The sequence below is a fragment of the Coregonus clupeaformis genome, chromosome 21 (genome assembly GCF_020615455.1).
Source record: "Coregonus clupeaformis isolate EN_2021a chromosome 21, ASM2061545v1, whole genome shotgun sequence".
In the NCBI taxonomy this organism is placed as follows: domain Eukaryota; kingdom Metazoa; phylum Chordata; class Actinopteri; order Salmoniformes; family Salmonidae; genus Coregonus; species Coregonus clupeaformis.
Genome location: NC_059212.1, coordinates 13,383,742 through 13,411,664, shown reverse-complemented (window position 1 = coordinate 13,411,664; position 27,923 = coordinate 13,383,742). Strand labels below are relative to the sequence as shown.

At 43.8% G+C, this 27,923-nt stretch overlaps 1 protein-coding gene across 1 annotated transcript in view; it reads right to left on the bottom strand.

Annotated features, from left to right (window-relative positions):
* Positions 1 to 11,621, bottom strand: part of LOC121534948 (low-density lipoprotein receptor-related protein 8) — a 210,083-nt gene extending 198,462 nt beyond the window's left edge. The window contains exons 1-2 of the mRNA XM_041841581.2: positions 11,508 to 11,621; positions 10,457 to 10,579 (exon numbers count right to left, since the gene is read on the bottom strand). Coding sequence (XP_041697515.1) covers positions 10,457 to 10,579; positions 11,508 to 11,574 — 190 coding nt within the window. The 5' untranslated portion in view covers positions 11,575 to 11,621. The remainder of the gene's footprint in view (positions 1 to 10,456; positions 10,580 to 11,507) is intronic.
* Between the last annotated feature and the right edge of the window lie 16,302 nt (positions 11,622 to 27,923).

The window sequence follows — 27,923 nt, the reverse complement described above, 5'->3', positions numbered from 1 at the left end:
TTAATGAAAGATTTCTTGAGTTATCTTAGATTAATTGGGACTATTTTGAGGAAGTGTATCCTGGACACACAGTACTATTGCCGCTTTTTCTTATTTTTCAAGCGAAGGTCTTTTAAGGGAGTATGTGAGCACACTCGTTCAGTTCGGCTAGGCGCCAGCCGAACCTAAGCATGCGGAAGCCTTAACACAGACACAAAGGAGAGAGAAGAGCGAGAGAGAGAGAGATAGTGAAAATATGTGTGTGTGTATGGAAGAGAGGGAGAGAGAGAGAGTTGTGCATAGCAGGAATTCCTCTTGAGCCACAATTAACCCAGAGCACAAAAGAGAAAAGCCAAGAGTACAACCAATGTAGTTGTTTGTGCTACTCCTGAAAACATATGAGACGGGCTGGGTTCACAAAGAGCAAGAGGATTGGAATTCTAGTCTTTTTTTCTGAGGGAGTCTGACAGTATTCTGGCTACCTATCAAAGCTCTACAGGCTCTCATAGGCTGCTATATCCTATATGTCAGCTGATTTCTCTATGTGGGTGGGAAGAGATGGGAAGATGTGCTGTCCAATCATCGTTCACACCTCCACCACAAATTACCCCTGAGGCCTGAGAACCAAAAATAGCACCACTGCCCTAAACGTAAAACAGCCTGGAACTCTCGACAGAAGGAGATAAATCACCTGCACACAAATCGGGCCCATCATGCCAAATAGTGTCCACCTGGCAAAAAGTGTCCCCACTCCCCGCGTCACAATGGGATTCGATGAGATTTAGCTTCTGTTGCTAGGGCTGTTGCTAGAACTTGCAAAATTCTGACCGGCCTACGTAATGAACCAAAGCTGCTATGCTGTTTGCTTGGCTCTATTTTACCTCGTGGCGGTCGTGGAGAACGGAGGACACGGCAGTAAGGTCAACACAAATGTATTTACTCAAAATCGCTCTCCAAGGACAGTGCTTTTGACGGTGACTACCTGCTGACTACCTACAGCTTCAGAAGACCGAAAAGACTGGAAAGATAACATCTTTACCATATACAGTGCCAGTCAAAAGTTTGGACACACGTACTCATTTAAGGCTTTATTTTTACAAATTTCTACATTGTAGAATAATAATATATAATAATAATGAAATAACACATCTGGAATCATGTAGTAACCAAAAGTGTTACTACATGATTCCTAATAATCAACTACATTTACATTTAAAAGCACTTCTCATCCGATGAGCCCAAAGCACATTAATGAAGAGTGGCTCATTTAGTCCCACACCTGAGAAAAGTCCAACTTTAAAACGAAACATAACTTTTAAGTCTTTATGAAGACTTCATAAAACCTTTATAAGGCTGACATATATATCATTAATAAGCAAACGGCATGCCATATAAGTGTGGATTGTGTTAAATCCAACAATGTACAGTACCAGTCAAAGGTTTGGACACACCTACTCATTCCAGGGTTTTTCTTTATTTTTACTATTTTCTACATTGTAGAATAATAGTGAAGACATCAAAACTATGAAATAACACATATGAAATCGTGTTGTAACCAAAAAAGTGTTAAACAAATCAAAATATATTTTATATTTGAGATTCAAATAGCTACCCTTTGCCTTGATGACAGCTTTGCACACTCTTGGCATTCTCTCAACCAGCTTCATGAGGTAGTCACCTGGAATGCATTTCAATTAACAGGTGTGCCTTGTTAATAGTTAATTTGTGGAATTTCTTCCCTTCTTAATGCTTTTCAGCCAATCAGTTGTGTTGTGACAAGTTAGGGGGGTATACAGAAGATAGCCCTATTTGGTAAAATACCAAGTCCATTTTGAGGCAAGAACAGCTCAAATAAGCAAAGAGAAACAACAGTCCATCATTACTTTAAGACATGAAGGTCAGTCAATACGGAAAAGTTCAAGAACTTTGAAAGTTTCTTCAAGTGCAGTCGCAAAAACCATCAAGCGCTATGATGAAACTGGCTCTCATGAGGGAAGGAAGAACCAGAGTTACCTCTGCTACAGAGGATAAGTTCATTAGAGTTACCAACCTCAGAAATCGGCAATTAACTGCGCCTCAGATTGCAGCCCAAATAAATGCTTCACAGAGTTCAAGTAACAGACACATCTCAACATCAACTGTTCAGAGGAGACTGCATGAATCAGGCCTTCATGGTCGAATTGCTGCAAAGAAACCACTACTAAAGGACACCAATAAGAAGAGACTTGCTTGGGCCAAGAAACACGAGCAATGGAGGAAATCTGTCAGTGATTTATTTAGAATTCAAGGCACACTTAACCAGCATGGCTACCACAGCATTCTGCAGCGATACGCCATCCCATCTGGTTTGCGCTTAGTGGGACTATCATTTGTTATTCAACAGGACAATGACCCAAAACACACCTCCAGACTGTGTAAGGGCTATTTGACCATGAAGGAGAGTGATGGAGTGCTGCATCAGATGACCTGGCCTCCACAATCACCCGACCTCAACCCAATTGAGATGGTTTGGGATGAGTTGGAACCCAGAGTGAAGGAAAAGCAGCCAACAAATGCTCAGCATATGTGGGAACTCCTTCAAGACTGTTGGAAAAGCATTCCAGGTGACTACCTCATGAAGCTGGTTGAGAGAATGCCAAGAGTGTGCAAAGCTGTCATCAAGGCAAAGGGTGGCTAGTTTGAAGAATCTAAAATCTAAAATATATTTTGAATTTGCTTTAAACTTTTTTAGTTACTTTATGATTCCATATGTGTTATTTCATAGTTTTGATGTCTTCACTATTATTCTACAATGTAGAAAATAGTCAAAATAAATGAAAAATCATTGAATGAGTAGCTGTCTCCAAACTTTTGACTGGTACTGTATGTCATTATATAAGAAAATATTGTTAAATAGGAAGAAATATTGACATTGCTAGCTAAATATTTACCTCAGCCTGCCTAGTCAGCTAGCTAGCTAGCCAGACAGTTTTATTTAGCTAACGTTAGCTAGCTAGCTAACTGTTATTGTACCTTTGTTTGTACGTAGCTTGCACTTTAGTGGCATCCCTCAGATTTCGACAAGAGGCGCAACATTCGTAGGGGGGCAGAGAAATTCACAATTCAGGGTAACGTTAAGTAGTTAACTTCTATTAGATCACTGGAAGGATTTAATGTACAACCATTTTCCAACACTTAGCCATCTAGTTGGTCCTATACATGTTGCTAGCTATATATTTAGTTACAGTATATGTCATATTGCGGTATCTAGCTATAAAGTAACCCTGATCAATCAAATGGATAGGTGTAAGCAATTATGGTAACGTCAACTGCCCTTAACTAGGTGAGAGAGAGAGAGAGAGAGAGAGAGAGAGCTATACAATTATAGCAACTTTAGCAAATTATTGCATATACTGTAGTCATTAAAATTTGTGATTGACTTAATGTGTTGTTGTTTGTCTATTGCTATTTTTGTATAACATACTTTCAGATCACTGAAACTCCACCTGATGTGGTGGAAGTTGTCGAACCAGATCAGAACGCCTTTGAGGACCACCTTCAGGCACGGGCTGAGAAAGGTGGAGGTTTTTGACCAGGTAAAAATTATTGCCTGCTGTTAAATTTATTTTCTGGCCCTCCAGGATATATGTAAGAGAAGTCTTTGTAATAATATTAAATATAATTGCATTTATTTCTGTTATCAATCAAGGTCAGGCTGAACGTCGACAAGGCACAGGAGAAGCAGAAGTAGAGCTACCGGAAGAGGACCAAGTACATTTACATTTTAGTCATTTAGCAGACGCTCTTATCCAGAGCGACTTACAGTTAGTGAATACATATTTTTTTATTTTTTTATACTGGCCCCCGTGGGAAACGAACCCACAACCCTGGCGTTGCAAACGCCATGCTCTATCAACTGAGCTACATCCCTGCCGGCCATTCCCTCCCCTACCCTGGACGACGCTGGGCCAATTGTGCGCCGCCCATGAGTCTCCCGGTCGCGGCCGGCTGCGACAGAGCCTGGATTTGAACCAGGATCTAGTGGCACAGTTAGCACTGCGATGCAGTGCCTTAGACCACTGCGCCACTCAGGAGTACTTCGACATACGGGCAAATACTTGGTTTGGAAGAAGGAAGAAAGGAAGGTGAGACCTGGGAAACCTAGCTGCTCTTTCGCTCATAGCTGGCATCACCATCCGTTAAGGTGCAGAGTAGTGAGGACGATTGGCAACTATTCTGAACTTTGTGTGGTGAGCTTTCTGATGCCCAGAGCTGATGCCCAAGCACCCACTTGGAGTCACCCAAGTGGGTGCTACACAGAGTGGATGAGGAGAAGTCCAGTGGCTATAAGAGTCAGGCTGGTTCCCAGATTTGCCCTCCACAAGATAATCAGCAGACTCCATCACCATCATTTACCATCCTCTGAACAGCTCTCTCCACTCAAGCCATCAACTGACCCTCTCCATCTTCGTAGGATGCAGCTTTCAAAGACTAGGCCTCTATTGGTTGATCTGTCTGATATATTGCTTGGTTGTTTTTTGCTCTTGAAACGATTTGAGATTCTATGAAAATAAATGTAATAAATTATTTTTATTAACCTTCTCCAGTTGGAGCAGTTGGACGGTGGACCACTAAAAGCCCTACACTTCGGTAAAGCCTATGAGACAGAGTATGTTGTTACACTATGGTTGACATTTGTGAAAGCAAGAAATGGTAGTTATGCTGAGCTTATAAAAATGTACCTCTTCAATTTACCTCTCCAAATGACTTTAGGCCCATCGACTGTCCGAGCCACTTAGGACGGATCCCATCATCCAGAGCCAGTGAGTTCGGCTCAGGCTGATTCTCTGTGCTGAGTCTGAGGGGGACCAGCTTGGGGTAAGCTATACTTAAACATTAAGGCACGAGGGGCTGTGGTATATGGCCAATATGCCTGGAAACAGCCCTTAGAAACAGCCCTTAGCCGTGGTATATTGGCCATATACCACAAATCCCAGAGGTGCCTTATTGCCATTATAAACTGGTTACAAACGTAATTAGAACAGTAAAAATAAATGTTTTGTCATACCCGTGGTCAATGTTCCCTCTTAGCTGTGCGCAGGACTGCCACACAGAATAAATACCAGCGTGCACAGAGAAGCACGAGATTGAACTTCACTCAACTTTCTAGTTTTCCCCGGTAGTTAACACTATCAACGTTTCCCTTTACTGTGGGAATTGTGATCGAATCAACGCAATATTAGCCACTTTCAATTCAGCATACCGAAACAAAACGAACTATGCAAGACTTAGTTTGCAAAACTAACTATGCAAGAGATTTTGTTGTAGGCAGAACGCATCAGAGTAGAATTCTACTGCATTGACACCCACGACTCAGGCCCGTCCTCTACACAGACCGGTGTGCAATAACCAATCAGAGCTGTAGTAGGGCTATATGCAAATAGACCATTGCCATATTTGGATCTGTGCTGTTCACTTTCAACTAGACTGTATTTACAGCACGAGCGGTCGTGAGTAGATGTGCTTGTTTTGAGATCAGATGTAGCAACGTGTGCACATTTGTACATTTGTTCACATCCTTTGCTAGTTAGCCCAGTTATAGATCATTTGTAGTCAGCAATGGGGGAGTGAATGCTTCCTACAAGAGCACAAAATGTGTGCATTTCTAGACATCTTTGAAAAGCGAGTCAGGTAAAGAGCTTCTTTTTTGTCTTAAAGGGCCAGTGTTGTATTTTGAGACAGGCTTGAATAAGCTACGTAGCCAATGGGCAGAGGGTAGCATAATTTGTCTGATTCTCTGTAATAATGGTATATGGAATAATTATGCATTTTATTTTGTAAAGTGGTTTCTTGCATCAAACACCACAACAACATTTTCAGTCACCTCCTTGTCTGAAGGACAAGTGGATAAACAGGTTAATGTCAAGCCTTGCATGTTTTTTCCTGAAGTCTCATTGAATGTAGGCCTACATTGAACACCACTCATTGGCTGCTACTGTAGGCTGAACGATAGAACAGCTATTTCCATGTTAAAATGTTATGGGATGCATTTGTCCATTGTTTTTGATGGTAAGCCACTCTGGTAACCCTACATTATGATCAAATAGCCACAGTAGCCTACTTGACCACTGTCTGAAACTGTAACTTAAAGTGGGTACAGGCTCAGTGTTCACAGTAAACGTGCGCCAACATTTTCACAACGCTCAAGTTTGCGCTCAGCAGACCTGAAATTTGGGAAATACCGCAAAAATAGTAAGTGCCCATTTAAAGCATTTAAAACCAAGATATGGTCACTCAGGATTCTCCCAAAATAAGATTGTCGCTGCGCCAAATTGCCGCCTTGTCTGCGCCACTATGTAAAGATTTCACAGCAAGTGAAACTGATATTTAGTAATTAGACATACTTAGAGTAACTTGGATCGCCAATGACATTGTGAATTGCGAAACAGGCCATTCGTAAATTCTGAGTGTTATCATGTTCCTCAATTAATTCAGCGCATTTCAGCAGTAGGCTCTCTCGACACAATTTTTCATGCGAGTCACGAGTCAGGATTTTGGGTGTCAGTGGGATTGGGCCGATAGAAAAATAGCCTATATAAGGCTACTATATGAGTCAATAGATAAATAACACACTTGATTTAGGCTACATTATTGCATGCTAATTGTTTCGGATCAGTGATAGATGAGCAAATGAATACATGAGCTACCACTTCCACTTGTCCAGCCAGAGATCAATTAACCAAATATACAGACAGAGATTCAGTGAAACAAAATCACATTGATTGACTATCAGACAAGTCACAGGCTTTTGTTCGGGAGTAGGACAGGCTACTACACGAGTGAAGAGCAAAATCCACTTATATAACATGCTAGCAAAATGTTAGAATCCACTAATATATATAACTAGAATAAAGATTATCAATAGCACTCACCTCAACTTAGCTAACATTTCCCTAGCCTAATTGTTACCAAATATCCAAATAGAGATTCAGTGAAAACAAAGAATCTCAATCAAAACGGTGCAGAAATGATCATTAAGTAACCACACACAACTATTGCTTAAAATTAGTATAACAGTTGTATAGGACTTTGAGAGTTTCAATATAAGCAAGAATTTGATACATGCCTTCAATTGCATTAACCTACTTTATTTCAATATGTTCATCATTCAGTTGATCCTAATTAAGGTGAGTTTTCTTCTCTGGCCTTTTTCTAGGCCCAATGGCTGTTTCCTCGTCTCCTCACTCCGCCCGCCTCTTTCTCAACACCATTTTAAATCAATATAGCCTACTGCTTTCTAGAAATCAGGCTTTTTCGGTTTCGGGCTCATTTAATTTCTGTGATGTCGGACCAGGCCTGGGCTCAAGTGACAGGAAGAACTGTACTTTCTCAAAAAGCTGGGATCTTTTAATGTTGACTGTACTATACTGACTCTGTTTTACAAATCTTTCATTGAGAGTATTTTAACGTTTTGTATTGTTTGTTGGTTTGGCAATGCCACTGTCAGCCAGAGAAAAAGGCTGACAGTGGTCCTCTGTAGCTCAATTGGTAGAGCATGGCGCTTGTAACGCCAGGGTAGTGGGTTCGATCCCCGGGACCACCCATACGTAAAAATGTATGCACACATGACTAAGTCGCTTTGGATAAAAGCGTCTGCTAAATGGCATATTATCATTATTATTATTATCACCACAGCAAGCAAGGTACTTGGAGTCAAACAGACAGGCCTGGATGAGATCTTTAAGGTCAGGGCCCTCCGCAAGGCTCACAAAATCATTTTAGGCCCAAGCCACCCCCTGTACCCGGACTTTGAACGACTCCCCTCTGGGTGCAGGTATGGGGCACCCCTAGGTAGGAAAAACAGAACTAGACAATCAATTGTGCTAGGTGTAATATCCCTCCTAAATAGCTTGGGCTAATGTTCCTATTGACCCAGTAAGGCCAGCAGGCTAGTCTTTTTTTATTGGTATGTAACCGTTATGAAAGTTGTATTGTCAATTTGTTTTGTATTTAAAACGCCACTTTAAACCGTGTACATGACACTGCAACAAAATTGACCCACGGGGACAATAAAGTCAGTAAAGAACTAGCCCAGCACCTCCTGTCTCTTGATTCTGCCTCTTTCTCCTCTCCCTCCAGATGAAATTCTGCATCTAGTGACATCTGATTGCCGAACAATCTGCCCACTCATCCCATCCCTTCTCCATCACCTCCCATTCCTTACCGCCCTCATCAATCCCTCTGGCGTAAAAAATGACAGACAGGTATCCTTTCTTTTTTGTCTGCCATTAACATTATTGCATGTCTAATCAAACATTTAATTTAAATTAATCAATACCTGATCTACCTGTAACCTGTGTGTTTGCTTGTTTATGTCTCTGTCCCCTTCTCTTAACCCCCTAGAGTCGATTAACGCACCTGTTTCACAAGATGTTCACTGTTGTAAATTGTAACGTATCCCTTGGTGGTAATTTGTTAGTTCAACATTATTCATTGTTGGCCTAGGACCTACAGTAGGTACATATATATTCAACCACAAGGGTGTACGCATGGGGGATCATAATAGAGTTTCAGTGTAGACAAGACAGGGGAAGCTCTAAATAAAAACAAGCCAGCCAAACAAGCCAGTGTATGAATCAAATGGATTTGCATATGAATAGAGTGGAAATTAGTTGACTTTGTGATCCGTAAGGTAAGCAACATTAATGTGTCAAGCAGATTACACATTTTCTTTGCTATTTCCGAAACGTAGCAACTTTTAAGACATGGATTTCATGTTGTTGACATGTTAACAAGGTACCCAAAAGTAGTTTGAAGTGGTTTTCATCTTATTAGCTCAACAAAACTTGTTTAAGCAGCAAAATTGTCGCAGAAATCAGATTTGTTTACATAGAGGGGATAGAAAAACTTCATTTTGGCTGTAATGATCTCCAAAATGTTCAACGCATCAGGTCATCACACCGTTGATATAGCAACGGAAGCTAATAGTTTATGGAATCCCATTGTGATGCAGGGGGAACACTTTTTGGCATGACAGGCCCTAGAGCATCCCAACTCAGGTGTGATGTCGCTCCTGTCCCCTCTGTGTGTTATTCCCCCAACTGTATGCCCTGGGTACCTATCCTCCTGTTCTTTCAAACATTAGTGGGAAAGGTTTGCATGCAGGGCACTAGCCACCCGGTTCAACATAGCTACTGTGGAGATTCTGCCATAGTAGAATTAAAGTTACTTGCTTTTAACATTATCTGACATAGGAATACATTGTTTTGTGATAGAAAGAAACCAAACCACCATAGTCTACAAAACAGTGTGGAATCATGAGGGCCTTCAAGGCCTTCAGAGAAGGCCTAAGGATTTATACAAATTGTAATTTTTTTCTAATAAAATGTTGTTTTAATTTCTATTTCATCTTTACAATAAATGTGTAGGACCTTCTGATTTCATCTCTTTAGTTTGTGTTGGAAAGAGAAGGGTTAATACTGAAGAGAAAATATCCAAAATCAGGATTTTCTTTGGTGGTCTATGGGTAGAAAAATCTAGCTCAGCCAGCCATTGGCTAGGCCTTCAGAAGCTGGACAGAAGGCCTCTGCCATTAAACTCTATTAGAGCAGAATTTTGGAGTGACAGTGGAATGAACCAATCACATTTTGACTTGCAATTGGTGGGTATGTAAAAAAAAACAAAAAAAAACATGTAAATTAAATGTCTATTGGTGATTTCAAGACAACTGGGAACGAGGTCAAATCATGACATCAATGATCTTCAGGTCGGAGCTCTAGAAAGAGGTCTGAGTTCCTGAGTTGGAATTCCGAGTTGGATGACCGTTCAAAAAATAATAATCTCAGTCGGAGCTCGTTTTTTTCAAGGGTTCCCAGTTGTCTTGAACGCGGCATTAGTGTTTGACCAAAACTGTCTCTCCTTCAGTGCACGTGTTACGGTCCCTGTCCTTTCAGCACCACAAGCCTGTCACCTTTGATGTGACCCTGTTGCTGTCGCTTTTGGTGATAGTGTGATAGTGGTGTTGGGCTACCATAGGTTGTGTAAACAGTGGGTTTTTTGTTTTGCTGGCCGCATTATTTTATGCTGTGTGTCACATGTTGTGTCCATGCCGCTTCTGTCTGTGTGTGCGGCAGCCCGAAGTACAGCCAGGCCTGTTTGATTCATTCATAATGAGCATTGTTCCTCCTTCACTTTAACTAGAATGGTCCATCTACAGAAGATATAACATTGGGCACATTAAGTGATGCTATGTTTTCTGTTATCTTCTTGATTTCTGAGTTTGACACAACATATTGGAAGATTTTTTATCCCTCTGAAGGCCTATGTCCTATAGTCACAGTTCGCCACTGCTACCAAATGTGCCAAAAAGTCACTATTATTCTGATTAGCCTAGTCATGGTCTGTTTCTCAAGTGTCCCGTGTGTTTTTAGACATTGAAAAGTAGCCTAAGTGTCACATGTAGGCAATTTCAGACATTATTATTAATTGTTTTACTTACCACAGTTTTCCTCGTCGCTGTTGTCTGAGCAGTCATCATCGTCGTCGCACCTCCATATTGTTGGTATACACCTTTTGTTATTGCACTGAAACTGGCCATCCTCACACTCTTCCACCTCTGTTCCTGCAATGTTGTTAAAAACATCAATATACGCGCGCCTCCCGCAATCCACCTAACACATGGGCATGCGCTCAAACTGTCATTTGCAAATGAATGCCTAATTGATATGCAGCATATTCATCCAGTCAGTCAGTATTGAAAGAGGATTCCGTTATGAGCGTCACTTGGTGCTGTTGTTTTCTTACAGGCAACTGTAGACACATAACCCACTTGTCAAAACTGGTTGAAACAACGTTGTTTCCACGTAATTTCAACAACAAAAATGAAATGTGATGACGTTGAAACAACGTGGAAAACTGATTGGGTTTGAAAAAAAGTCAATGTAAGGGAATTTCGTATTTTTTTTCACCCAACTTTTAACCTGAATCCAATGACACTGTTACATGTTTTTGTTTATTTCACGTTGAATTCACGTTAGTTGACACTGACAACTCAAACAAATGTAAATCAAAACTAGAAGTTGAGCTGACGTCTGTGCCCAGTGGGCATTATAAGGACCGATTCTGTAATTTATCATTATAGCATTTTAGAAGGGGGTGGGCGCACATTAGGCCTAACCATAGTCTCGTTACAATGAGACAAAGCTTAATGTAGGCTACTACTACCTATGTTGCAATTATATGGATGCTGTCTCACATCCAAGGAACACATGCCAACATTGCCAAGTAGACGCTGACGCACAAATGTCCCATACATTTTGATAAAATATACAGTTTAAATGCCCACAATTTGTATTGTGCTATTTTCATTCAGTTTTCCACTAACAATGTGTGGTTCTCCAACATCGTTGCAACAGTAGGCTAGCGCATGAAATCATTCGCTATCATCCGGAGGAGACCGTGTATGGATAGATCCCTCTCTGTTTAGCTCATTACCGGCATAATTTCATACGATTAACATAATTTTAAGGATCAAAGAAAATAGGACAAACCTTTTGAGGAATGAAGTTTTAGAGCTAACAAATGAAAGAGCAGTAGTTTCCTTATATCCGTCCACATTTCTGGAGGAGGTGATGGAGCTCATCCACAAACAAAGCCTGTCCTAATATCCGTTCCTCTAGCGATGCGACGGTGGTACTTCACCGAACGAAACCTCACTGGCAATTTGAATCGGTGACGACGGCGTGTATGGGCGGGGATTGTGCCAATAAAAATTATAATAAAGCAGTCTTTTCAATTATTTTCCCCGGATGGCATGAAGATGTTTAGGCCTACTGTAGACTATAATTATTTTACAATGTTCTTCACAGAGCCAAAACATTGGCGGGAATTCCCAAAATAATGAACTTTGTTTTTCACGCGCCGATAGGCAGAAAAATGAGGATGCATGCACCTGCATTGACCAAGAACACATTAAAACACGTATTAGGCTACAAGTAGCCTATTCTATTTGCAATAGATGAAAGCAATATATTTCCAAAGTTTTAAATTATTAACTCCACGGTGGACCTTCAGAACAAAGCTCTCACCTGAACAACAGGTCTAAGGTTGAATTAATACATTTTACTAATTGGGGTCCCCTGGAAAACACAGACCAAAACTAAGGTTCCTCCTACCACAATAATACACAATAAACTAATTTTCATTAATTTAATATCTAATTGAATATGTTCTGGAAAATAATTGTATGTAGGCCAACACATAAATATTGAAGCCAGAGAGACCCTTCCCTGGGGCACACAAACACACACACACACACAGAGTGAGAGAGATATACACAGTCACATCTACCCAGCTGGCTGCATCATTTTTGGGGGGCATGACAGACAGTTAAGTGACGTAGAGGAGGGTGCTAGGCAGAGTAAAATAATAATAATAATAATAATAATAATACATGGGAAATATATAGCCCTTTTCAAGGACCCAAAGTCACTTTACAATTGTATATATCTTTTTTATTTTTTTTAACAGTAGTCAAAACAAAACAACATCAGACTAAACAAAAACATGAACAAAGAGAGGGGTGGGCTCAAGGAAGGGAAAGAGTGTGACGTACTGTATCAGTGTATGAGGACAGTAGGATTGGAGTTTAGATGCAAACCCAGTTTAGGGTAAGGGGCGAGATTAGGGGGCTTTGTAGGTCAGAAGGAGGATCTTGTAATCAATGCGTTGGGAGACAGAGAGCCAGTGGAGTTCACGGAGGACATGGGTGATGTGCTGCCAGGACTTAGTGTGGGTGAGGAGTCGAGTTGCAGAGTCTTGAACCATTTGTAGCTTATGGAGACAGCTTTAGTTGATGCCGGAGAGTAGTGAGTTGCAGTAGTAAAGACGGGAGGAGATGAATGCATGTATGAGTGTTTCAGCAGCAGAACGGGAGAGGGAGGGCCTGACTTTGGCAATGTTGCAGAGGTGGAAGAATGAGGATTTGACAATCTGTCTTATGTGGTGGTCAAAAGAGAGGGTGGTGTCTAGGATGATGCCAAGGTTGCCTGCGTGGGGGAGGGAGAGACAGTGTTGTCGTCAATGGTGAGGGTGAGGTTGACAGCTTTGTTGAGGGTGGATTTGGTGCCTAGCAGGAGGAGTTCCGTTGTAACGCTGTTGAGCTTGAGGAAGTTTTGTTGCATCCATGTTTTTATTGCAGAGAGGCAGGATTCAATGTGGGTCAGAGGTGGGTTGAGGAGGGATTTGGTGCTGAGGTAGATCTGGGTGTCATCGGCATAGCAGTGGAAGTCAAGGTTGAAGTGATAGAGGATCTGACCAAGGTAGGATGTAGCTGATGAAGAGTAAGGGACCTAGCACAGAGCCCTGGGGGACACCCTGTAGAACTGCAGCTGAGTCTGAGGTGTGGCCATTGAGGGAGATGTAGTGGGTCTGGTTTGTGAGGTATGATTGTAGCCAGGAGAGTGCGGTGCCCTCAACACCCAGACCCTCAAGCCTGGTGAGGAGGATCTGATGGCTCACTGTGTCAAAAGCGGCACTCGGGTAGAGGAGAATCAGGATGTTGAGGGCATCAGCAGAGGTAAGGAGGTAATTGACAACTTTGAGTGCAGTTCCAGTACTGTGGAGGTTGTTGATTCGCAGGTAGGTTTGTAATTGGGAGGCAACAGTCCGTTCCATAGTCTTTGCAAGGAAGGGGAGGTTGGAAATGGGGCGGAAGTTTTTGAGGATGGTGGTGTCCAGTCCTGGCTTTTTTAAGATGGGGGTGACTGCAGCTCTTTTGTATTTGGAGGGGACTGTTCCGTGTGCTAGGGAGAGGTTGACGATGTGTGTGATAAATGATGGCAAGCAGGCAGGCTTTGATGAGAACAATAGGAAGTGGATCCAGGGAGCAAGTTGTACTCTTGGATGACATGATCAGTTTTGAGATATAGGGAGAGTCAATGGGGGGCGAATTTGGAGAGCCGTGTTTCAGGGGTGACGGTTGGGAGGTTGACGGGGAGGGGCAGCTGAGGGAGATTGATCAGTCAATGATTAGTTTATTTTGGTGTCTTTTCCTTGAAAAACTGAAGGAAGGAGTTGCAGAGTTCAGTGGAGGGAGTACAGAAGGTGTCGTAAATTAGGTTACGAAGGTCAAATGATTATGCCCCTGCAGGTGTTCAAAACACGTCTAGACTTGTTTACCAACAACACTCAATTTGGGCATCTTTTAAAAGGGTTGGTGACTTTGCTGTCCCCACCTGCGTGCATAGTTACAGAATCGACTCCCTTTTGACACTGCCATATCTTTTAACAACCCTGGTCTTAGTAGGCTACTCAGCAGTGGTGAAAAAAGTACCCAATTGTCATACTTGAGTAAAAGTAAAGATACCTTAAAAGAAAATGGCTCAAGTAAAAGTGAAGGTCACCCAGTAAAATACTACTTGAGTAAAAGTATAAAAGTAAACTTAAGTATCAAAAGTAAACGTAATCGCTAAAATATACTTAAGTACAAGTACAAGTATAAATTATTTCAAATTCCTTATATTAAGCAAACCAGATGGCACAATTTTCTAGATTCTTTCATTTACGGACAGCCAGGGACACACTTCAACACTCAGACATCATTTACAAACGAAGCATTTGTGTTTAGTGACTCTGCCAGATCAGAGGCAGTAGGGATGACCAGGGATGTTCTCTTGATAAGTGTGTGAATTAGACAATTTTCCTGTCCTGCTAAGCATTCAAAATGTAACTAGTACTTTTGGCTGTCAGGGAAAATGTACATGATTTTCTTTAGGAATGTAGTGGAGTAAAAGTAAAAGTAGTCAAAAATAGAAATAGTAAAGTAAAGTACAGATACCCCAAAAAATGACTTATGTAGTACATTCAAGTATTTTTACTTAAGTATTTTACACCACTGCTACTCACCAAACAATTATGCAAAATAACACTCCTTGTCTATATGCAAATGGAAGAGCCAGAGGCTACAGCTAGCTAATGGCTACATGTGAGTGAACAACACTACTACTACCCGTCATTACCCACCATGAAACTGTTATTGGTCTTGCCCAACATAATGAGGTTCCTGCCCTGTGGCGAAGGAGAAAAAAGTGCAATAATCCGTATCTACAGTGTCAATGGCGCCACACCAGAACGAACAATGCTGTCAGTCAAATCTAGGCCACGACCACTGCGGACAGCATAATCAGTCATTTTATTAATGGAGATAAACTGAAGCGTAACTTATATTCTAGTGCTACAAAAAAACAAAACTTAGTAGATTACTGAGCAGAGTGCTGTGCAAAGAAAAATACAATAACTGACTTCAAGACCTCTGTGGAAACCTGCTCTTGCCCCAATGAGAAGCAGCAGAAATTGGGGACCTGAATATCACTGATTAGGGGTGTCTCATTCTCCACAGGGCTATGGGCAAAAGGCATGTGTTCCCTTGCCAATGAAGAAATACTGGAGTACTACTCTACACCTCTTGAAAAGGTACATGCACATGCTCTTCAATATAAGCATAAATGAAATATAATCACTCTCAGACAAAGATGATGTTACACTTGTTGTCACCGTCTCTCTGTTCTCATAATAAAAAAAAACATAGGTAAAGTATTAAAATAAAAAAATCACTCTCAGGTTTAAGGCGTAATGCTTAGTTATGTAATAGGCATGGGAAAACCATGGGTAAAGTTTGGATGCAAAAATATGCAAATGCATACCCAAATAGAGTGGGGGAAAAAAGTATTTAGTCAGCCACCATTTGTGCAAGTTCTCCCACTTAAAAAGATGAGAGAGGCCTGTAATTTTCATCATAGGTACACGTCAACTATGACAGACAAATTGAGAGAGAAAAAATCCAGAAAATCACATTGTAGGATTTTTAATGAATTTATTTGCAAATTATGGTGGAAAATAAGTATTTGGTCACCTACAAACAAGCAAGATATCTGGCTCTCACAGACCTGTAACTTCTTATTTAAGAGGCTCCTCTGTCCTCCACTCGTTACCTGTATTAATGGCACCTGTTTGAACTTGTTATCAGTATAAAAGACACCTGTCCACAACCTCAAACAGTCACACTCCAAACTCCACTATGGCCAAGACCAAAGAGCTGTCAAAGGACACCAGAAACAAAATTGTAGACCTGCACCAGGCTGGGAAGACTGAATCTGCAATAGGTAAGCAGCTTGGTTTGAAGAAATCAACTGTGGGAGCAATTATTAGGAAATGGAAGACATACAAGACCACTGATAATCTCCCTCGATCTGGAGCTCCACGCAAGATCTCACCCCGTGGGGTCAAAATGATCACAAGAACGGTGAGCAAAAATCCCAGAACCACACGGGGGGACCTAGTGAATGACCTGCAGAGAGCTGGGACCAAAGTAACAAAGCCTACCATCAGTAACACACTACGCCACCAGGGACTCAAATCCTGCAGTGCCAGACGTGTCCCCCCTGCTTAAGCCAGTACATGTCCAGGCCCGTCTGAAGTTTGCTAGAGTGCATTTGGATGATCCAGAAGACGATTGGGAGAATGTCACATGGTCAGATGAAACCAAAATAGAACTTTTTGGTAAAAACTCAACTCGTCGTGTTTGGAGGACAAAGAATGCTGAGTTGCATCCAAAGAACACCATACCTACTGTGAAGCATGGGGGTGGAAACATCATGCTTTGGGGCTGTTTTTTCTGCAAAGGGACCAGGACGACTGATCCGTGTAAAGGAAAGAATGAATGGGGCCATGTATCGTGAGATTTTGAGTGAAAACCTCCTTCCATCAGCAAGGGCATTGAAGATGAAACGTGGCTGGGTCTTTCAGCATGACAATGATCCCAAACACACTGCCTGGGCAACGAAGGAGTGGCTTCGTAAGAAGCATTTCAAGGTCCTGGAGTGGCCTAGCCAGTCTCCAGATCTCAACCCCATAGAAAATCTTTGGAGGGAGTTGAAAGTCCGTGTTGCCCAGCGACAGCCCCAAAACATCACTGCTCTAGAGGAGATCTGCATGGAGGAATGGGCCAAAATACCAGCAACAGTGTATGAAAACCTTGTGAAGACTTACAGAAAACGTTTGACCTGTGTCATTGCCAACAAAGGGTATATAACAAAGTATTGAGAAACTTTTGTTATTGACCAAATACTTATTTTCCACCATAATTTGCAAATAAATTCATTAAAAATCCTACAATGTGATTTTCCGGAAAAAAAAATCTCATTTTATCTGTCATAATTGACGTGTACCTATGATGAAAATTACAGGCCTCTCTCATCTTTTTATGTGGGAGAACATGCACAATTGGTGGCTGACTAAATACTTTTTTTCCCCACTGTATAAATGTCATAATTTAGACTAGACTCAAGCCTGTAAACCCACTTATAGAACAGAATTGCTGGCCACAGCACAACCGAGAATGATAGATAGCACAATGTTGTGAAATCACTTGGAATGTTTAAGTGGCAGAAATTAACTAGATCAAATTGGAATCTCAACTATTGAAGATAACACAGACGGAATTTAGATTTCAGCCAATTTGCCACCGAGAGTGAATCACGATTGAATGAAAATGCATTTGGCACACAGAGGATTAAGTAGGAGGCAAACTACATCATATATTGTGTGTTTGTGTGTTTTTGGTTTCATTATCCTTGCGGGGACCAGAACTTCTCACAAGGATAGTAAAACAAGGAAAATTCAGACAAGTGGGGACATTACGCCGGTCCCCAACAGGAAAAACTGCTATTTTAGCCTTAAGGATTAGGTTTAGGGTTAGGGTTAAAATGAGGGTTAGGTTTGGGGTTAGGGGTCAAACAAATAAAAACCAGCTCCAGAGCGCTCAGGACCTCAGACTGGGGCGAAGTGTCACCTTCCAACAGGACAGCGACCCTAAGCACACAGCCAAGACAATGCAAGACAATGCAGGAGTGGCTTCGGGACAAGTCTCTGAATGTCCTTGAGTGGCCCAGCCAGAGCCCGGACTTGAACCCGATCAAACATCTCTGGAGAGACCTGAAAATAGCTGTGCGGCAACGCTCCCCATCCAACCTGACAGAGCTTGAGAGGATTTGCAGAGAAGAATGGAAGAAACTCCCCAAATACAGGTGTGCCGAGTTTGTAACACCATACCCAAGAAGACTTGAGGCTGTAATCGCTGCCAAATGTGCTTCAACAAAGTACTGAGTAAAGGGTCTGAATATATTTTTTATTTATTTAGAATTCAAGGCACACTTAACCAGCATGGCTACCACAGCATTCTGTAGCGATACGCCATCCCATCTGGTTTGAGGATAAGTTCATTAGAGTTACCAACCTCAGAAATCGCAAATTAACTGCGCCTCAGATTGCAGCCCAAATAAATGCTTCACAGAGTTCAAGTAACAGACAAGTAACAGACACATCTCAACATCAACTGTTCAGAGGAGACTGCATGAATCAGGCCTTCATGGTCGAATTGCTGCAAAGAAACCACTACTAAAGGACACCAATAAGAAGAGACTTGCTTGGGCCAAGAAACACGAGCAATGGAGGAAATCTGTCAGTGATTTATTTAGAATTCAAGGCACACTTAACCAGCATGGCTACCACAGCATTCTGCAGCGATACGCCATCCCATCTGGTTTGCGCTTAGTGGGACTATCATTAGTTTTTCAACAGGACAATGACCCAAAACACACCTCCAGGCTGTGTAAGGGCTATTTGACCAAGAATGAGAGTGATGGAGTGCTGCATCAGATGACCTAGCCTCCACAATCACCCGACCTCAACCCAATAGAGATAGTTTGGGATGAGTTGGACCGCAGAGTAATTTTCCACAAATTAACTATTAACAAGGCACACCTGTTAATTGAAATGCATTCCAGGTGACTACCTCATGAAGCTGGTTGAGAGAATGCCAAGAGTGTGCAAAGCTGTCATCAAGGCAAAGGGTGGCTATTTGAATCTCAAATATAAAATATATTTTGATTTGTTTAACACTTTTGGTTACAACACGATTTCATATGTGTTATTTCATAGTTTTGATGTATTCACTGTTATTCTACAATGTAGAAAATTGTAAAAATAATGAAAAACCCTTGAATGAGTAGGTGTGTCCAAACTTTTGACTGGTACTGTATATACACACACACACATACACAGAGAGAGAGAGAGAGAGAGAGAGAGAGAGAGAGAGAGAGAGAGAGAGAGAGAGAGAGAGAGAGAGAGAGAGAGAGAGAGAGAGAGAGAGAGAGAGAGAGAGAGAGAGAGAGAGAGGTTTGTCAATCGATTCCAGCAATGTAGAATTCCCAGATGGAAGAGTTACAAAATGGTTTTACAAAATGCATTTAAATGTAGCAGCCGGGAAGGTTTAATTTAGCAAGACAGAGCTGCATACAGATAATGACAGTCTGGTTACATTAGAAGGATATGTCTGTAGCTATGCAGTGTGTGGTCATTGTGATTCTCAGGGTGACAAAGGCAAATCACTAAAATGGATTAACCTGAACCAAATCACTAGAGCTGAACCAAAATATTGTAGTGCACATAATACAAATGCAAAAACTCTTCCTCTGAGTACAGCATCTTACGTGAAAAAAAAACATTCCGATTTAAAATAATACCTCTGTCTAGGGCCATAATAATAATAATATCAATAATAATAATAATAATAATAACTGGGGAAGCTGGAGCTATAACAATGCTAGCCTCTTCCCACAGCCTAAACCAATGCTATGATAGTTGACAGTGGTGGAGCAGAGGCTGGATATGCCAATGCCTGTCTCAGCTGAGTTGCCAATTAGTTACACTGCATATGTCACCTCATATCCAGTAAATGATGTGCCATTCTGCCAGAGAACACCATGGGCCCTGTTTGAATACTCTGAAAATGCATCCTTCCTTCCATCCTTGAAGGAATCACTGATCTGACATGACATAATTGGTGAACGCTATGTAATGGAAAGCTTACTTACACCAATCCAGTATTTCAGATCAGTGATCACTTCAATGATGGAAGGAAAGAAGGAAGGATGAATTGATGAGTATTGGAACAGGGCCCATGTACTGTATCATGATCCGCATGATTTAATAGCATCAGCATGCATCGCCACAGCACATCTGCAACTGTTGTTATGAGTATGGATGCACTTAATCTCGGTTAACCCAGAAGTAAAGTGTCACGTAATTTGGTCAGTTGCGTGATTAACCTCTGGGTGTTAGAAATTGAGAGTTCCGCCGGTTTGCGAAGTCTCCACCCTTACAAAGGGAAACTCTCAGCCAAAGTTCCCCCTTCCGCGAAGCACTCGAAGCGAAGAACACATGCAAAGCACTCGAAGCAAAGCAGTTTAAGCACCGCCTTTGCCCAATCCTGATATGTCAATATAACCAGTGCCCAGAGGGAATTGTTGATATGTTGTAAATTTTTTATTCTATACTGAACAAAAATATAAACGCAACATATAAAGTGTTGGTCCCATGTTTCATGAGCTGAAATAAAAGATCCCAGAAATGTTCCATACGCTCAAAAAGCGTATTTCTCCTTTGCCAAGATAATCCATCCACCTGACAGGTGTGGCATATCAAGAAGCTGATTAAACAGCATTATCATTACACAGGTGCACCTTGTGCTGGGGACAATAAAAGGCTACTCTAAAATGTGCAGGTTTGTCACTCAACACAATGCCACAGTTGTCTCAAGTTTTGAGGGAATGTGTAATTGGCATGCTGACTGCAGGAATGTCCACCAGAGCTGTTGCCAGATAATTTAATGTTAATTTCTCTACCATAAGCCACCTCCAAAGTCGTTTTGGAGAATTTGGCAGTATGTCCAACTGACCTCACAACTGCAGACCATGTGTAACCACGCCAGCCAAGGACCTCCACATCCAGCTTCTTCACCTGCTGGATCATCTGAGACCAGCCACCAGGACAGCTGATAAAACTGAGGAGTATTTCTGTCTGTAATAAAGCCCTTTTGTGGGGAAAAACGTATTCTGATTGCCTCGGCCTGGCTCCCCAGTGGGTGGGCCTGGCTCCCAAGTGTGTGGGCCTAACCATGGCTGCGCCCCTGCCCAGTCATGTGAAATCCATGGATTAGGGCCTAAAACATTTATTTCAATTGACTGATTTCCTTATTTTTTTACATTTTACATTTTAGTCATTTAGCAGACGCTCTTATCCAGAGCGACTTACAGGAGCAATTAGGGTTAAGTGCCTTGCTCAAGGGCACATTTACGTCATTTAGCAGACGCTCTTATCCAGAGCGACTACAAATTGGTGCATTCACCCTATAGCCAGTGGGATAACCACTTTACACTAGAAGGATTACTTTATCCTATCCCAGGTATTCTTTAAAGAGGTGGGGTTTCAAATGTCTCCGGAAGGTGGTGAGTGACTCCGCTGTCCTGGCGTCGTGAGGGAGCTTGTTCCACCATTGGGGTGCCAGAGCAGCGAACAGTTTTGACTGGGCTGAGCGGGAACTATGCTTCCGCAGAGGAAGGGGAGCCAGCAGGCCAGAGGTGGATGAACGCAATGCCCTCGTTTGGGTGTAGGGACTGATCAGAGCCCGAAGGTACGGAGGTGCCGTTCCCCTCACTGCTCCATAGGCAAGCACCATGGTCTTGTAATGGATGCGAGCTTCAACTGGAAGCCAGTGGAGTGTGCGGAGGAGGGGGGTGGCGTGAGAGAACTTGGGAAGGTTGAACACCAGACGGGCTGCGGCATTCTGGATGAGTTGTAGGGGTTTAATGGCACAGGCAGGGAGGCCAGCCAACAGCGAGTTGCAGTAATCCAGACGGGAGATGACAAGTGCCTGGATTAGGACCTGTGCCGCTTCCTGTGTAAGGCAGGGTCGTACTCTCCGAATGTTGTAGAGCATGAACCTGCAGGATCGGGTCACCGCCTTGATGTTAGCGGAGAACGACAGGGTGTTGTCCAGGGTCACGCCAAGGCTCTTCGCACTCTGGGAGGAGGACACAACAGAGTTGTCAACCGTGATGGCGAGATCATGGAACGGGCAGTCCTTCCCCGGGAGGAAGAGCAGCTCCGTCTTGCCAGGGTTCAGCTTGAGGTGGTGATCCGTCATCCATACTGATATGTCTGCCAGACATGCAGAGATGCGATTCGCCACCTGGTTATCAGAAGGGGGAAAGGAGAAGATTAGTTGTGTATCGTCAGCGTAGCAATGATAGGAGAGGCCATGTGAGGATATGACAGAGCCAAGTGACTTGGTGTATAGGGAGAATAGGAGAGGGCCTAGAACTGAGCCCTGGGGGACACCAGTGGTGAGAGCACGTGGTGCGGAGACAGCTTCTCGCCACGCCACTTGGTAGGAGCGACCGGTCAGGTAGGACGCAATCCAGGAGTGAGCCGCGCCGGAGATGCCCAGCTCGGAGAGGGTGGAGAGGAGGATCTGATGGTTCACAGTATCAAAGGCAGCAGACAGGTCTAGAAGGACAAGAGCAGAGGAGAGAAAGTTAGCTTTAGCAGTGCGGAGCGCCTCCGTGACACAGAGAAGAGCAGTCTCAGTTGAATGACCAGTCCTGAAACCTGACTGGTTTGGATCAAGAAGGTCATTCTGAGAGAGATAGCAAGAGAGTTGGCTAAAGACGGCACGCTCAATAGTTTTGGAAAGAAAAGAAAGAAGGGATACTGGTCTGTAGTTGTTGACATCAGTGGGATCGAGTGTTGGTTTTTTGAGAAGGGGTGCAACTCTCGCTCTCTTGAAGACGGAAGGGATATGGCCAGCGGTCAAGGATGAGTTGATCAGCAAGGTGAGGTAGGGGAGAAGGTCACCGGAGATGGTCTGGAGAAGAGAGGAGGGGATGGGGTCAAGCGGGCAGGTTGTTGGGCGGCCTGCAGTCACAAGTCGCAGGATTTTATCTGGAGAGAGAGGGGAGAAAGAAGTCAGAACATAGGGTAGGGCAGTGTGAGTAGGACCAGCAGTGTCATTAGACTTAACAAACGAGGATCGGATGTCGTCAACCTTCTTTTCAAAGTGGTTGACGAAGTCATCCACAGAGAGAGGGAGGGGGGGAGGATTCAGCAGGGAGGAAAATGTGGCAAAGAGCTTCCTAGGGTTAGAGGCAGATGCTTGGAATTTAGAGTGGTAGAAAGTGGCCTTAGCAGCAGAAACAGATGAAGAAAATGTAGAGAGGAGGGAGTGAAAAGATGCCAGATCGGCAGGGAGTTTAGTTTTCTTCCATTTCCGCTCCGCTGCCCGGAGCTCTGTTCTGTGAGCTCGCAATGAGTCATCAAGCCACGGAGCTGGAGGGGAGGACCGAGCCGGCCGGGAGGATAGGGGACACAGAGAGTCAAAGGATGCAGAAAGGGAGGAGAGGAGGGTTGAGGAGGCAGAATCAGGAGATTGGAGGGAGAAGGATTGAGCAGAGGGAAGAGATGATAGGATGGAAGAGGAGAGAGTAGTGGGAGAGAGAGAGCGAAGGTTGCGGCGGCGCATTACCATCTGTGTAGGGGCAGAGTGAGTAGTGTTGGAGGAGAGCGAGAGAGAAAAGGGAAACAAAGTAGTGGTCGGAGACATGGAGGGGAGTTGCAGTGAGATTAGTAGAAGAGCAGCATCTAGTAAAGATGAGGTCAAGCGTATTGCCTGCCTTGTGAGTAGGGGGACGGTGAGAGGGTGAGGTCAAAAGAGGAGAGGAGTGGAAAGAAGGAGGCAGAGAGAAATGAGTCAAATGTGGACGTAGGGGAGGTTGAAATCCCCCAAAACTGTGAGGGGTGAGCCATCCTCAGGAAAGGAACTTATCAAGGCGTCAAGCTCATTGATGAACTCTCCAAGGGAACCTGGAGGGCGATAGATGACAAGGATATTAAGCTTAAATGGGCTAGTGACTGTGACAGCATGGAATTCAAATGAGGAGATAGACAGATGGGTTAGGGGAAAAATTTAGAATGTCCACTTGGGAGAGATGAGGATTCCTGTGCCACCACCCCTCTGACCAGATGCTCTCGGGGTATGCGAGAACACATGGTCAGACGAGGAGAGAGCAGTAGGAGTAGCAGTGTTTTCAGTGGTAATCCATGTTTCAGTCAGCGCCAGGAAGTCGAGGGACTGGAGGTTAGCATAGGCTGGGATGAAGTCAGCTTTGTTGGCAGCAGAACGGCAGTTCCAGAGGCTGCCTGAGACCTGGAACTCCAGGTGTGGGGTGCGTGCAGGGACCACCAGGTTAGAGAGGCAGCAGCCACGCGGTGTGAGGCGTTTGTGTAGCCTGTGCAGAGAGGAGAGAACAGGGATAGGCAGAGGCATAGTTGACAGGCTGTAGCAAATGGCTACAATAATGCAGAGGAGATCGGAATGAAATGAACTAAACATCTGGGAGAGGAGAGAGCAGGGCCTCCCTCACCAAAACTTCCACCTCAGAAACTATAATTGTTTCACTGAACCACCCGAACAAAAACTCTCCCAACTTCCACCTTTAGAAATCAGAATTGTTGTGAACCACAGCGGTTCAATGTTTCAAGGAATAGACTCAACCCACTTTATTCAGCTAGCTAACTATGACACCATAGCTAACTAGCATGCTAGCATCCAATAACACACAGTTTAGCACCAACACTTGGTCACAACAAACCACCAATAGTGTGTTAACACACTAAACAGATAATTCGTGTCCGTGTCTAGTTCCTTTCATAACGCAGCAATAATTAAACGTTGGCTAGCTAGCACAAATATATTGTATTTAGCTGCCACAGTACAGCACACAATGGCTACTGTGTTGACTCTGTTCGAAAAAACGGCTAGCTAGCTAGCTTCGTGCTACACCCGGCACCGCCGAAAACAATGCTAACCTACAATAACTACCCACAGCAGCCCGCGATGCCTAACTATGACACCATAGCTAACTAGCATGCTAGCATCCAATAACACACAGTTTAGCACCAATACTTGGTTTCAACAAACTACCAATAGTGTGTTAACACACTAAACAGATAATTCGTGTCCGTGTCTAGTTCCTTTCATAACGCAGCAATAATTAAACGTTGGCTAGCTAGCACAAGTATATTGTATTTAGCTACTACAGTACAGTTAGCTGGTCGTGTTGGCTAGCTAGCAATGGCTACTGTGTTGACTTTGTTTGAAAAACGGCTAGCTAGCTAGCTTCGTGCTACACCCGGCACCGCCGAAAACAATGCTAACCTACAATAACTACCCACAACAGCCCACGATGCCTAACTATGACGCCATAGCTAACTAGCATGCTAGCATCCAATAAAACACAGTTTAGCACCAATACTTGGTTACAACAAACTACCAATAGTGTGTTAACACACTAAACAGATAATTCGTGTCCGTGTCTAGTTCCTTTCATAACGCAGCAAAAATTAAACGTTGGCTAGCTAGCACAAATATATTGTATTTAGCTACTGCAGTACAGTTAGCTGGTCGTGTTGGCTAGCTAGCAATGGCTACTGTGTTGACTTTGTTTGAAAAACGGCTAGCTAGCTAGCTTCGTGCTGCGGGCCTATCTACAATACCTAACTACAATCTAAATACATAATTAAGCCTTACTCGACAAAGCCCAAGCTATGTATAAAGCCAAACTTACCCGACGCCAGCTAACATTTGTCTTCTGCAATCAGTAGGTGTAATTAAGTACAGTAGCTACTAACTACCTAACGTTGATGGCTCAGATAATGAGGTTAGAAAAACGGCTGAATGGTCGGTAGCTAGCTGGCTTAATTACAGGTACTCTTAAGCGTGAAATAACATTGGAAACAACTCTCCACCGTTGCTAAACGTTACCAGTAGCTACCCGCTAGCTAGCTAGCCTCGTGCTTCGCCGGGCTCCGCCGTAAACAATACTTACCTACAATAATTACCTACGGAAACCTACAATAACTACCTAAATAACTACCTAAATAAACTACCTACAATACCTAACTACAACTACCTACCTACGATCTAAATACATGGTTTAAGCTTTACTTATATGAACTGTAACTCAGGAAAATGGTTGAAATTGTTGCGTTTATATTTTTGTTCAGTATAGATGAAACAATTTTTTTTTCTTTTTTTATGTGCCAAAGATGTCTTTAGTATTTTACAGATAGAAAGATTGTGGATACATACACTACTGTTCAAAAGTTTGGGGTCACTTAGAAATGTCCTTGTTTTCGAAAGAAAAGCAATTATTTTGTCCATTAAAATAAAATAAAATAGATCAGAAATACAATGTAGACATTGTTCATGTTGTAAATGGCTATTGTAGCTGGAAAGGATTGATTTTTAATGAAATATCTACATAGGCGTACAGAGGCCCATTATCAGCAACCATCAGTCTTGTGTTCCAATGGCAGGTTGTGTTTGCTAATCCATGCCGGATGGCGACGGTGGAAATCCCGCAACAGGGAGGGATCGAGGATATCCCTCACCGGGAACCAGCACCGTTCTTCCGGACCATACCCCTCCCACTCCATGAGGTACTGAAGGCCCCCCACCCGACGCCTCGAATCCAGGATGGAACAGACGGAGTACGCCGGGGCCCCCTCGATGTCCAAAGGAGGCGGAGGGACCTCCCGCACCTCAGACTCCTGGAACGGACCAGCCACCACTGGCCTGAGGAGATACGGTAATCATGGGATGTAATAACCTATAGGTAACCTCGTTGATTCTCCTCAGGACTTTGAACGGCCCCACAAACCGCGGGCTCAGCTTCCGGCAGGGCAGGCCGAGGGGCAGATTCCGGGTCGAGAGCCAGACCCAGGGCTTCACTGCGGTGGCGGTCAGCATTGGCCTTCTGACGACGCACGGCGCGTTGGAGGTGGACGTAGGCAGCGTCCCACGTCTCCTCAGCATGCCGAAACCAGTCATCCACCACAGGAGCCTCGGTCTGGCTCTGGTGCCACGGTGCCAGAACCCATTGGTAACCTAGAACACACTGGAATGGCGTTAGGTTAGTGGAGGAGTGACGGAGAGAATTCTGGGCATATTCGGCCCATGGCAAGAACACCGACCACTCCCCCGGCCGATCCTGGCAGTAGGACCACAGGAACCTACCCACATCCTGATTCTCCCGTTCCACCTGCCCATTAGACTCGGGGTGGAAACCAGAGGTCAGGCTGACCGAGACCCCCAGACGTTCCATGAACGCCTTCCAGACATTGGATGTGAACTGGGGACCCCGGTCAGACACTATATCCTCTGGTACCCCGTAGTGCCGGATGACGTGTGTAAACAGGGCCTCCGCAGTTTGCAGGGCCGTGGGGAGACCGGGCAGAGGAAGGAGGCGGCAGGCCTTGGAAAAATGGTCCACATCGATGGTGGTGTTACCTTGGGAGCGGGGAAGATCGGTAAGGAAATCAACACTCAGGTGAGACCATGGTCATTGTGGAACTGGTAAAGGTTGTAACTTACGCGCTGGGTGGTGCCTAGGTGCCTTACTCTGGGCGCACACAGAACAGGAGGAGACATACACCCTCACGTCCTTAGCCAAGGTAGGCCACCAGTACTTTCCGGTCAGACAGCGCACTGTACGACCGATACCTGGGTGACCAGAGGAGGGGGACGTGTTTGCCCAGTAGATCAGACGGTCACGGATAAGAGCAGGCACGTACTGCAGCCCAGCTGGACACTGAGGTGGAGATGGCTCTGTGCGTAATGCCTGCTCTATATCCGCGTCCATCGACAATACTACCGGCACCACAATGCAGGAGGCCGGGAGTATGGTGATAATGTCTCTGAGCCTCTCCTCTGTGTCATACAGCCGTGACAATGCGTCTGCCTTCACGTTCTTCATACCCGGGATGTATGATAGTGTGAATTCAAACTGGGTGAAGAATAGGATTCAGCCTCCTCACTGCCCGGATGTACTCCAGGTTACGGTGGTCCATCCAGACGAGGAAAGGGTGTTTTGCCCCTTCGAGCCAATGCCTCCACATGGTCAGGGCTCGGACAAAAGCCAACAGCTCCCGATCACCAACGTCGTAGTTCTGCTCCGCCGGGCTGAGCTTCTTAGAGAAGAAGGCACAGGGGCGGAGCTTGGGTGGCGTGC